Raw genomic sequence first — 13,825 nt, forward strand, 5'->3', positions numbered from 1 at the left:
CAATTAACCATACAGTTATTAACATGATTAACATGATATAAACGCACACAAAAGCTAAAAAAACAGCTCAATCCGGGCTGGCAGGAGGCCAATATTATTATTCACCGCAGAGAGGAGAAAGTGGAAGCAGATGATCCAGTAAGGTGGGGTAAACACTTTTCCTGTTTCCCCTGTCAGCAGCAGGGACTAATGTGGCTAATGTGCACCAAAACAGACTAAACAAAAAAATATATATATAAACAATAATGGATTTTAACATATATATATATATATATATGTTTTGAAGAAACGTGTGAAGGACAGCTGTAAATGAAAAATCCAGTTATGACTTGTCAACTTTACTTTGACTTTATTTAGTGGGACTGACCAGCTATCTTAAGAGCTTGACACCCAGCCATGCTTGTCTGGGTAATCACTGGCTGCCTGGGCATCACTGAAATTATGGTTGGCTGGCATTTGTGGGTGAAAAAGATGGCTGGGTCAACAAATACCCACTGACGTGGAGGCAACTGCTGCTATCAGTGGGGTGCCCAAGGACACAAGAGAAGCCAAGGGAAACAGCATCCTTCTGCATGATGTGACACTCATGAAAAATAGAGGTGACCTGACAGTGGATGTGCCAGAAGAGGAATGTGCTAACCCAGCCATGCTGGAACTGATGCGAGAATTATACAACTGTGGTGACTTATATCTCCTATAGATCAGGAATATTGGCCAAAACGCAGAAAGGGGAGCAAGAGTGAGATGCACAGGATGGTGTTTATGTTACAGACACAATGGTTAAAAGATTGGGTGTCAGACAGCCCATCTACACCTCAGCTTCTGGATTAGTTCCACCTCAAAAGCTAAAAAGCAGTGCAGAGGTGAAATGGGGTTACAGCACCAGTGTGAGAGAAACACATCAGGTGTGAAATCTGAGGAAACAATGTGTAGTCGAGTCGCATTATTGATTCCAGGTTCCTTGTGGTGATGTTTTGTTATGAGATTTTGCAATTACGCTAGAATTTCAATTTGTTTTATTGAATAAACCAAATCCGGACTACACTTAAAGTTTTGGATTGCTTTGCTAGTGCATGCATATGTATGTATGTATGTGTATATGTATCTGTGTATTGACCTTTATTGCCCTGTGATTCCATGCAGTTGTCATGGATACAGCATCCCCATTCTGACCAAGATGAAAGTTTGCAGTAGCTGGGGCAGGTGATGGAGCAACTTTGCACCAGTGAGGGCAGGGTCCCCGAGCACAAATCTCGCGTCACTGGACGAAGCTCTACAACAAAGCGTAAATGAGTGAATGTTAATAAGTAATGTGTCAATGGTTCCAATGTATGAAATGTTTCCAATTAATCTCCAGACGTCATAACAGAAAACTTTTTTTGATCATCAACCAAACTGCCTGGTGAAATGTGCATGTTCTGTCTTACTGTGGGAAGGGGTAGAGTTGTTCTCAGTCTGGACACAATATGCATCCCTGGTTTGGATGCCACCCCCACACAGGAAACTGGAGTTTCGAAGGTGATAGTCATGCTGGCCAATTAGTGGAATAATCTGGCACTCACTCCAGTTTGTTACCAACCAATGGTACCTAGAGAACAGCCAACTTTAAACACTCAAGCACACACTGTACAGGTTTACATGGAAATGAAAAGCCAGGGTAGGATACTTTATCTTACCGTGGGCACAGAGGAAGATGCTCCCCTGCAACATTGCATGGTTCTCTCTGCTCCAATGATGGACAGTCCTGAACCCATCCAAGAGTCATTCCTCTAAGGCTACGCTTTCTTTTCCTATAGCCAGGTGATTGGTCTGCTGCGCCGCATGTTTTGGAACAGGGGCTCCATGCCGACCATTCAGATAACTCACATTCTCTGGGCATCACACATGACCGAAAGTTCACAGGACTATCATGGTAGCAGAGGCTTAAAAAAAAAAAAGAAATGGGTTATACTATATAGCTGTTTTTAAAGCAATCATTTATAAAAAATGAACTGCTTTTATCCCTGTTTTAGAAACATGGTGAACATAACACAAAATCATTGCAGATTTCGTATTGGTTTTTGAAGTTAATATTAAGACGCTGTAGTCAGTATCTTCTGTTCCTTTCAATGTGGTCTGATTCTGTTATGTGGGTCTTTGCTTTGGTGTCTTCTCATTACAGATTCGATTGAAGTGTGCTAATCACCAATTTTAATAATTATTCATTAAAATATATTGTCATAATATGAGTTATTAATCAAGATAGGTAATGCAACAAAGTCATTACTGTCTTCTTTTAGTCTGCATGAAAGGCTCAAGAATTATCAGCCAATGAAACTTGAAACTGTGTAAATCAATTTTACACCCGACTAATTCATTAGGGTTTTTTCTGTCTTTCATGAATTTATGAAGTTCACACGGAAACTAGATTAGAAAGTAAATTGCATGAGATATGAAGCTCAGGTGTGAAATCTGAACTTTTAAGCAGAACAAGGTTCTATTTGCAGAGGTTAAGTAGGAGCGTGGATTAGTGATAGTTTGAAAATCTGGACAAAGATTGTGTTCCGGCCCAACATTGCAGCAAAAATGAGGATTGTGTTCCATTGTGAACATTAACCCTTGAGTGGTGTTAACATTTTTCTGGCTCCAGTCATTATACAGTGTGAAATAATTGAAAATGTGTTTTAGACATGTTCTTCTAATAAACTGAGCCAAAGTGAACTAATATGCATAACATTGAAATGGTTCCCACAGATGTAAAACCTTACAAGGCTTAAGGTTTCAGAAATTGACTGACACTGAGTACAGCAGCTGAAAACCCTTTTAAACCCCCTGGTGATCCCTCACTACCATTCACACTGGAAAAAAACACACAGTAACACAACAGAGCACAGAGACGCAGTTGAAACTGGGCTTTCCTGCAAGGAATATATATAACATCTTAAAAGATGTTTGATGAGAAACATTGTCCTCACACATGAATTTAAGATAACGTGTCTCCTCTAAATGCTCTGACTGTTCAAGGATTACTTTACAGTAACCAAAAAATGGCTAAAATAAAAAAATAGATAAATTAGATTTCCACCAAACGTTTATCAAACCTGAAATTTTAATAAACACTATTATCCAAAAACAGTGCCCCGGCTGTATGTAAATAGAAATAGAAATCCATTTTGATTTTATGAAATCAACTTCTGATTTGACCACAATTTGACCAAGACAGTATTAAATGTTTAATCATGAAACATGCTCACACTCAGATCTTCTGGGAGAAGGAGACTAGTTTGAGTTTGGTATGCTCAAAGCTACCTGACACTCGAAAAGTAGACAGACCAGAGAATCCATTAGCCACACACACCCAAAGGATGCCATGATTTATTCATGTGTTCACACGTTCAGTGCAAAAGCGTGTCTCCTGAACACAACACTTACTACAAGCTCCATCACAGGACAAGTGAAAAAGCTTGTCAGCCAAACATTGTGAATTGGCTTGTTAAACACAGAATGCTGCAGGAAAATATATTAAAAGGTCCCTGCATTTATCTCCTTTAAAAAAAAAAAACAATGCAGAAAATGTACTTTTGGCTAAAAGGGTGGTCAGTTCTGGAAAGAGGATTAAACACCCTCATTTAAGTGATCCTCATTATCCTCATTATCAGATTTCTAAATGAATGCTCATTGTGTATACATAAGGTGTCCAGTCTGTCCAATAATGTGTTCAGCACCTGGCAACAATTCTCTGATCACCACACTTAAAGGGCAAAGTGGGTCAGTGGGATTCGCTGAATGATTGGTTTTGGTCATTTTTTATTTAGTGATAAACGTTACACTGAGATGCAAGGTATCTAAATGAAAGCAAAAAAAAAAAAAAAAAGCTGGGACAATTGCATGTTTATTGTGGTTTATTTCCTATTCTGATACTCAAGTTTCAACAAAAAAGGGACTAGTCAGAAGAAACAGATGAATGGATAGAAATTACCTCAGCATGACATTTTTGCCATCATTCCTTGTGCATCGGACCTGACGTGTCTGATAGCCGATGTGTATCTCGAAGAATGTTTTGGTGCCGTCATGATACTGATGATGGTGGAGGGACAAATGACGATCTGTTTCTGCGTGCCTCCTGACCAGATAGGACTCAACGGTTGAATTGGACTGTGTGGTCAGGCTCCTGCTGGAACTGTCCATGTTGAAGTCGACTGTGGTTCTCCCACCTGCTGACACCCCTCTGACTCTGCAGGCACTCCAAGGCCCCACCCATAGGCTGTAACCGTGTTCTTGTTGGTCAGCGGGGCAGGGCGGGGCGTTGCCTTGGTTGCAGCTCTGTGTCTGTGTTAAACTCGGACAGTCAGCTCCACCGTACTGCGGCGCGACCAGCACCTGTCGTGTCCGATGCTGCAGAGCAGGGCCGCAGCTGCGGCTGCAGGCAGACCAATGGGAAAAGGTGGAGAGGACGCAGTCCTGGGGGCAGGGCAGGAGACACGCTTGTTCGTTTCCTGGTGGGGGCAAGAACGCTTCGCATGACTGTGGACTCACCACGGCCGTCCCATTAAAGCGGCGCATGCATGTCACCTGGCGGCGCTGCAGGCCGTACTGAGCCGTCACGCACTCTGTGATTGAGGCGGGGGACGAGATTGGGATGCATGGCCCCCAGTGAGAGATATTCCACTCGTACAGGGCACTATGCCACTCACAAACCCGCACACACATACGCTGGGGTGCGGGGCGCTCTGCCACGGGACACCTGGATGCGTGTGTGTTCAAGCCTTCGGCGTCCACACACCAAACTTTACGGGTCTCTGTGCCTGTGGAGCCGCAACTGATGGCAACGCACACATCCCATGGCCCTATAGAAGGAGTGAGAAGAGACAAAGAAGGCAAAAAAATTTCAGTTCTGCTTTAAGGAACATTTTGGATGTACTTTGCCCTGAAATGCCCAAATAAGAAACATTAACAAGCAAAACTATTTTTTTGTGCATTGTGAAATGATTCTCATTAGAATTGTGCTTCAGAAAGGTGACCTTCACCATACTTTCTCTCCAGCAGTTGTCCAGCTAGCATGGGCACTGCTCTGTTGTTGGCGGTACAGACCAGTACAAATCCACCCCTCAGTACAGGAGAGCAGTCAAGGCTTCGAATCCAGTTTTTTCATAGAGGGAGACTTCCTATGTGAAATTTAGATTTTTAGTAGGGCTGCAAGAAAAATGCAGGGACTACATTTTTTTAAATCCTTTTTTTTATTACCAGTACTGAATTGATAAAAACAGCAGCAGGTAGTGCACTTATCAAAGGCAAAGAAACATACCTACAGACAGTACATTCAACATGTAAAACAAAGTTTCTACTGAACATGAAGAATTTTTAACATGACTAAAATCTAATATATTTTATTTAGTACATAGCATAGTACACCTTACAAGCCTCAGCAGTCAGGGCTGCTTTAAAAGAAGCGTGAGCCAGTGCATTTCGAAAATACCTCAGAAAACACTGAGAGGCAGAACTGCCCATGCTAATATTGGATTCATTTTAACTTTTGACATCAACTACAGAAGAACAGCAAACAAAGTAATAATAGGCAGCTTTAGTTATATTTTCTAACATGTCAATTTTTAGAGGGTCATACATTATGGGCCAGCTTAATGCTTTCAACTTCAATGTCAGTAACATTGAATAAAAAATCAGTAGCAGGCAATGTAGCATCTCCACACAGACAGAGAGAAACTACAGTCACCTTGGCCACTGGCTCTGGGTCAATACTAACTCATTGCCAATGCGACAGATAGCCCATTAAACTGAATTAAGCCAAATTACAATTTGCTAATTACAGCTAATGAGCTCCCCTTACCATTACAAACGACGGTTTGCACAGCGCTGTATGCTAATTACAACCCCTGCACTAAACCTCTTAAACCTTTTAAACTCTGCTCTGTGTGGTCTTTAGACTTTTCTCTGTCTGCGCATTGATTGTCACACTCTTTAATGTTGAGCAACACAAAAAAGCAATGCTAACTAAAACGAAATGAAACATCTAGTTGGGGCTGCTTATCTGTCACAAATACACTCAAATGTGAAAAAAACTGCAACAAAAAATGGTTCTTAGAATAATTTAAGTGAGTGAGTTTAATGCAGCGCATGTTCAGTGGGCTACACAAGGAGACATTTTGGTGGGGTCAGTCAAGGGTCAAGGTCAAAGAGGAAAGCTAATAACAGCAGAGTAACACTGTCCCACCCGCCCTGTAAACTACACCACAATCATTTCTGTACCAACAGGTATTGCAATGAAGATTTCACTCATTACACTGCAATAGAAACAGTTCCCTCCTGAAATCTATTTTATCTACGGATCTATCATTAGCCTGCTTTACCAGTTTATGCCGGGTGAAAAGGTAAACAAGAACCATGGGATGTTTGAGGCTCACAAAATGCCAGTTCCATGTACAAATCTTATACAACAAAACCAAGGTTTTAAAACCGATACTGAATAATAATGACATGTTACGTTTAGGGTCGTTCACAAATGTGCTTGTTTAGATGGGAAACAATTGTTTGGTGCATCCGAAGGGTTGAAATTCCTGTCCAGACAATGCTTATGTTGTAAATGACTCTGGCTGTTAATAATGGAAAATCTGCAGACATGTAGAGAGGGACCTTATCTGTTGCAGTATAATTCTGTGTCTGTTATCCCTTTCAAAGCTTAATTATTACAAAACCGTTTCCCACTGTTTTAGTTCTTACACATATTTACAAAAGAATTTGCATTACTTTTCAATTACTGTAAGGCAAATTTTCATGACCATATGGTCTCAGTAATTTTTGTGCAAATGGAAGCAGCAAACGCAGTACCACGTGATATGGTTCACTACGTAAATCTGGCAAAAGTAACACACAGTCTTACGGGAACTATGTTCTTCATGTATCTTCATTGATGTATCAATCAGATTTCAATAACTTTTCCAAAACTTTGACTTTTGTAGATTTTGAATGGCCGTAGGAACCCTGGTTGCACTGATTAAAGAAGCAATAAAACTGGCCAGTTTTACACTAGTACATATCACGGGTCCTGGTCCGTCGCCACTCCAGCAAGGGGAGCTTGGACGTCCATCATATCCACGGTGTCCAACAAAAACATTCGGCCGCCACCTTGATTCCCCGCCCACTCTTCATTGTGGATTTATCCCCCCCTTGTGATAGTGCAGTATCTAGTGCACCGGCAAATGTGAGATCAGCCACATCATTAGTTCAAACCTTGTCAATGTTTATTTATTATTCTTTTTGTTTTGTTTTTTGTTTCAAACCAATTTCATGTTGGCAGTATTTGTAAGGAGCCCCTTGTGATGACTGGCACCTCTGACGCACCATCAATCCTCATTGTGATTTAAAGCCCCACACCAAGCAGACATCACAAACCCATGACCTCTTTCTGCTAGTAGGCCAAACATGCAGATGGATTATCAGCATCTTAATTCAAGCTTTCTCACTGGCAAAATAGTGAATGTCACATTAGCAAATTTCCTTCAGTAAGAGGATCTGTTAAATAACAGGATGCATATTGCACACGAGTCATCTATCGCTGTGTGTTTCCTTACTGGCATGAGGAACGCAGCAGATGAGCGACAGGACCTTCCTCCTCTGCTGCCGCATCCACCAGTCGGTCCGGTGCGGCGTGTAAAAACGGCGTGCTTAGACAGCGTGGGCAGGCGGTGAGTGGCCCGCAACAAGAGACCAGCTCAGCTGATGTTTCCCTCGCCCCGCGCCGTGCTGATCGGTGGAGACACGTGCTGTCACCGCCTGGAGCAGAAGCCTCAGCTCACAGTGCTCTAATAAAGTGATCTTTTCCATTCTGACACCTAGACACACCTCACATGTCTCTTCTGTCCATTATTTTCTGTCTCTAGTTTGACATCAATCTCTTTTTTTTTCAGCAAACAATAGATCGAAATATCTGCACAGGCAGTAGAGTTGCATGATGAATTTGTTTTGAAGAAAGCATTATTCTTTACTCTTCTTCACAGAAACTGTCATCCCACTTTTAATCTGAGCAGCTCTGTGGAGTGATGTTACCGTAGCATCACACAGCACTGCTGGGCTGCCATTCGTGCTGCAGTGGTATCATTTTAGCAGTGGTGGATGGAAGCCTTATAAATTAAAACATGGTCAAAACAATCAAGGTCTTGATGGCTGATGTAGGGAGCTGCAGTTTCAGCATCCATAGTGCAGTTCAGGGACTGAAAAGGGTTCATCTAATAAAAAGCATTTTCAGGTGCAAGTACATGATGCACAGGGTCCACCCGTTTATTATTGTTGATACTTTGGATGGTGGGTGATCTCTGGGTTTGCATTCATCTACCTCAACTCAAATGTGAAACCTTATAGTCTTATACTCTGGAATGTCACCTGTCACACACTCTACACATAAAGCAATCTCAGTCCAGGCTACCCTTACTTACGGTTCACATTCTAATCCTCATACTCTTCACTTTGAATGGCTGGGCAATTCATTGCCCTGAATCTTGAATGCTTTTCCTACTCTGTAGGCCACTGGGATAAAAGTGGCTTCTATGGAATGGAATGTAAAGTCATTTGTTTTGTTCTGCCAGCATAATTAAGGAAATTTGGCTCCTTAAACAGAAATCCTTTTACTTTTATATTTACACCCTTATTCACAGCAATGTACAATGAGTAGTTACAGGGACAGTCCTCCTGGAGACACAAACTGGGGTTTGAACCTGTGACTTTGTGATCTTCTGGTTCATAGTGTTACCTACTAGGTCACTACCTCCCCCAAACCTGCAGTTGACATGGGGAGAGATTTAGATTTTTTATTCGTAGTGCAGTTATATTGTTGGTGACTGGCTCATAAGAACAACAAGTAACTCCCAAATCACGTTACAGTATTCATATTAACATGCATCATGGAATGCAAGACATTCATGGAATGGAAAGCACAGACTGAGGAAAACCTCACTTAACCATCGGCCGTCTCACAATAAGCTGGCAAGAAACACAATCTGTCGCACGGCAGATGGATACGCATCACCGCGAACTGGGGATGAAACTTTAATTGCTTTGATGTTGTAATTGCAATTTATAATGTACTCTGTCTCTGACAGAGGATCTTCACAAATAATTTAAGCCTACCTTTAATATTAATACTTAATCAAGACATTCTATGAGAGCCCATTTCCCAAACACCCACAACGGAGCTTTTCTCTGTTAACATACTGCAGAAACAGTTAATAAGCATTTAATCACACTGCACTCCATTTTTAAGGACACTTCCACCATTCCCATAGCACCCTGCTGATTTCTGCCCACTAATAAAGAAATGATCAGTCAGTAATTTCAATGGTAGGTTTATTTGAACATTGAGAGACAGAACAGACAGAGCATGTTTGGCAAAACCTTTTTTTTTGCCATCACAGACATTTCTTGTAGTCGGCCACATTGCACATATTTCAGAGTGGATTTTTTCCAAGTCCTCTTTGCAGATAATCTCCAAGCCATTTTCAATACCCTTCCTGATAGAAGATTTAAGAGGTATATATTTATAGATTCAATATTTAATGGTATATGACCCCATCCATCCTCTCAAAGAATAATATTTCCACCTCCACGTTTGATGGTGTAGATGGTGCTGTTGGAGTCATAGGTAGCATTTCTTCACCTACAAACACAGCTAGTGGAGATGATGCCAAAGAGCTCAATCTGTTTTCATCTGACCACAACACTTTCACCCAGTCCTCCTCTGATCATTTAGATGTTCAGTGGGCCTTCAAACGGGCCTGTACATGTGCTTTCTTGGCAGGGGAAGCTTGGATTTCAGTCCTTCTTGTGTGTAAACCAACTGTTTTCTTGGTGACTATGGTTCCAGCTGCCTTGAGATCATTGACAAGTTCCTCCCAAGTAGTTCTGGACTGGTTCCACACTGTTCTCATTATCATAGAAACTCTACAAGGTGAGATCTTGCATGGAGCTCCAGACCGAGGAAGACTGGAAATTATTTTATGGTTTTTCCATTTGTGAATAATCACACCATCTGTTGTCTCGTATTTACCCAGTTGCTTGGCGATGGTCTTGTAGCCCATTCCAGCCTTGTGTAGGTCCAGAATCTTGTCCCTGACATGGTCTTGGCCGTGATGCAGAGTTTGGAATCAGGATAGATTGATTACAGAAGTCTTTTAAACAGGTAATGAGTTGAGAAGCTCCCAATGGAGACTATTTTTTTTCATTATTTCTGTGTTCACTGTTCAAAAAAACCTACCATTGAAATGAATGGACTTTGTTCTATGCTAGTGTGGAAACGTACAAAATCAGCAGGGGATCAAATAATAATTTCCCCCAACTGTGCCCTACCACCTCTACATGTTGTCTCCTTGCCAGAGCTAATTGGCCTTTATTCCCTTTCATCAAACTGTCACTCTCTCAAAGACAGCATACCAGTAAACACCAGTTCTTTAAAACACTCATTAAAATCCACCCATTCAGACTTTATGCTTTAATTAACTTTTTTACTAATTATGGCCATTGTTGCTGCACTGTATGAATATTTCTCTTGTTGAGACTCTTTGCTTTGCTGCATTGTCTTTGAAGGCCCATGGTGTGTTTTCCCACGTGAAAAAGCCAGTTTTTCGAATGTCAAGTGCTGACAGCGATATTAATATAATACATTAAATGTATATTAGCTTCAGTGCATTAACTGACCCATCTTATTTCATGACTGAATACACATTAACTACGGCCTTATTGAACCCTGCACAGTGTTTAATACTTCATTATGCCATTTCTGCACACTGAACTGATTGAACTGGGATTATTGAAACACTGGCACAATGTATATTATAATTTTTCACAAGGGATGATTCTGATTTGCCCAACATGTGGAGAGATCTGGGATTGGAACTCAAAATTAACCTGTGAAGAGGATTACCAACAACCAGATTAGTTAATATTTTGAATATTGTTTTATATTCTTGTTTTCTACTTCCTTTAGGCACCCCTGGCAGGAATGTGATATATATGTTTTAAATTAAAACCATAAGACAGTTCACCTTCTGTTTGACATCTTGCTGATATCTTCAGTTCAGTTTGCTTGCAGTTTTTCTTACCTGTGTATCGCTTTAGAGCTCATGGCTACAAGCTACACACTACCAATGTCTTGTACACGGAAAGCCTTGGATCTAACAGATCAAAAACCCCAGAAGAGTGCTGCTTCTGCCAAATCAAAACCACTGGAGAGCTGCCCTGTTTTATCTTTCACGTCTCTCTCTGAGTCTGGAGGAAAACGGGAATGTTAGCACACCGGGCTGACAGCTCAACCGCAGAGGGATTAGGACAGCCTGTTGAGAATGTAATAGAGAGCGGGGGCGAGGGAAAACGTCTTCTCACAGGAGCTGCAGCAGAACTTGGACAAAGCAACGTTGCGATGATGAACGTCTTATTGATTTTGCATTCAGGAAATCGGCACCTCTGAGGCCCACGACTCCCTGTTCGATCAGCACGTGGTCCAGACCAGGGGGCGACACCGTCCAATAACCCAGAAGAGTTTTCCCAGGGTTTCCCCGAATAGTGTACTATTCACAGCATGCTGGGATTAGCCAGAGAAAATCAATATGGATAAGGACCGTAATTAAATAGCAAACTGATCAGAATTACACAGAGCCCTGGGCTTTTTGGATGATGAATCTGTTGTGCTTTGTGAGGTGATTGGAAAATGTGGAAGAGAGCAACTTTCTCCGAGAACATTATGCCAGTTGGGGTGCAACAGATGGGCTTTGATATCCATGACTAATTGCTTTCATTGTGACCCGCAAATGGTGGGGCATTTGTCTGGGCGACTCTGGGGTGGCTGTGGATTAACATACTGTATGCACAGTTCTGTGCCGAATGTAAATTTTCCTCAGCATAGCAAATCTTTCCAAACCTGGTCATGTTCCACTCACCTGCTTTCCACAGATACGGCTTCTGTGGCCGAGTGACGGTTTCTGCTCCCACCATGGAGAGGGACAGAGAGAAAAACAGAGTCCATCTGCTGGAAATCACACCCAAGATGCACTTCAAAGGCATGATCCACATACCAATTCAGCCTTCGCTATATTCCTAGGAATAAATAGGAATTAAAAAATAATACAATTAATAATTGAATGTAAAGAGCATATTTATTATGTTTCACTTCAGTGTTTTGCTATACACTGCAAGAAATCATTGAAACATTACAAACATTTCATTATGAGGATTATGATATTCAGTGATGGGAAAAACAGCGTTACAATAACTTGGGCAAAAATATTATATGTCATACTGACAATAACATGTGATGCATTACTGTAATTAAGCTGTTTTCATCCGACCAATCATGATCTTTTCTTTGGTCAGGGTACGGGTGAGATGACTGCGAAAGTGATGATGATTGTCTAAGGTTGCATTAAACTTCACGGTAAGCCAAGCAGAGGCAGAGGACACACACACACACACACACACACACACACATAAATGCATGCAACATAAAATACCCCTGTTGAATGGGAAGGGTGTTTATGTTCAATAATACATTACTGTCTTTATTGTTGGTAACAAGCTATTCAAATCTGATGCAGCTCCTCTCATCATTTCACACTTCTTCAAAACTAGTGGTCAAGAACATGGAAGTTGATAGCAGCTTAAACCCTGATTAATCCAACGTGAGCTCTACTAACAAAGGAAGAGGCGGAGCCACGCCATTCACATTTTTGACGTATTTGAATATTTTAAGTTACCTTCCCTGGTAAGTAGATACTTTTATAATGTAACTCAGTTACTAATGCAGTTATTGCAGATGCAGAACTAACTATTAACTATAACTAATAAGTTTTATAATAAAGTAATGTGCCCTACAATGGTGATATTGCCTACAATAAAAAAAATTAAACATTGCGTTTTGTTATATAATTTCTATGCACACCACAGTTGAAACTATCAACATCATCCTATTTTACAAAGACCTGCTTACTTTTATCTAATGTATTAAATGATCATGTTGATTTTCATCTGTTCCACTGCAGACCATTATCATGCCCAGCTTGAGTGATGAAAACTAAAGGCTTCTTTTACAGGAAGACTTCATCTGTTTTCACGAAGAATGCAAGATGGATGACGGACAGGCAGACTGTGGGCTTCAGTCTGCATCACGCACTGATACCATCCACAACAAAGTCAATCTGCATAGCGTTCTTCTGGGCTTATGGGGTCCGAGCATAATATATGCTCTCTTGCACAAGGACAGAGCAGAAGTTGAAAATGAAGCCGTCTACAGAGGGTGCGAGATGAGGGAGAAAGAGAGAGAAGGAGAGAATTGGACTGATTTCACCACGCAGGATCAGATTAACACTGGACTTCGCCTTTATTTTCCTGACAAAGAAAGAATGGAGCGAGGTGCTATGCCGAAAGATGGAAAGGACAGAACGACCAAGAGAGTAATAATGAAGAAGACAGTGTCCTCTCCTCTCAGTGACACACACACGGAGAATCAGAGAAGTGCGGCGCACTTTCTTCATTATTGTGAATGGCCACACAGCCACATCGCTGTAATGGGGCTATTTAGGTGGTGTTATTGTGTGTATATGAATGTGTGGGCAGTACACTGCCCATATGTTTCAATGAGACACATCACCACATGCTTCAGTTCCATGGTCTGTGGCCACACAGTTAGATATAATTGCTTGTCTTTTGCCATTCAGATGTATGTGTGTGTGTGTGTGTGTGTTTAGACTACTTTATGTGACTAGATTTTAGCAACATTGATTTCTCTCATCTGGATGCAATGAACAATTTTGTCTCTTAACTGAACAATTTAGAAAAGATTTAGCAGAAT

General features: G+C 41.2%; 1 protein-coding gene across 4 annotated transcripts in view; it reads right to left on the minus strand.

Moving 5' to 3' along the window:
- Positions 1 to 13,825, minus strand: part of thsd7bb (thrombospondin, type I, domain containing 7Bb) — a 40,499-nt gene that overhangs the window by 20,684 nt on the left and 5,990 nt on the right. For all 4 annotated transcript variants that reach the window (XM_028981613.1, XM_028981612.1, XM_028981611.1 and 1 more), the window contains exons 2-6: positions 11,919 to 12,075; positions 3,959 to 4,826; positions 1,677 to 1,922; positions 1,428 to 1,588; positions 1,118 to 1,273 (exon numbers count right to left, since the gene is read on the minus strand). In XM_028981613.1, the coding sequence (XP_028837446.1) occupies positions 1,118 to 1,273; positions 1,428 to 1,588; positions 1,677 to 1,922; positions 3,959 to 4,826; positions 11,919 to 12,051 (1,564 nt within the window). In that variant the 5' untranslated portion in view covers positions 12,052 to 12,075. The remainder of the gene's footprint in view (positions 1 to 1,117; positions 1,274 to 1,427; positions 1,589 to 1,676; positions 1,923 to 3,958; positions 4,827 to 11,918; positions 12,076 to 13,825) is intronic.

Source organism: Denticeps clupeoides, chromosome 5, assembly GCF_900700375.1.
Source record: "Denticeps clupeoides chromosome 5, fDenClu1.1, whole genome shotgun sequence".
In the NCBI taxonomy this organism is placed as follows: domain Eukaryota; kingdom Metazoa; phylum Chordata; class Actinopteri; order Clupeiformes; family Denticipitidae; genus Denticeps; species Denticeps clupeoides.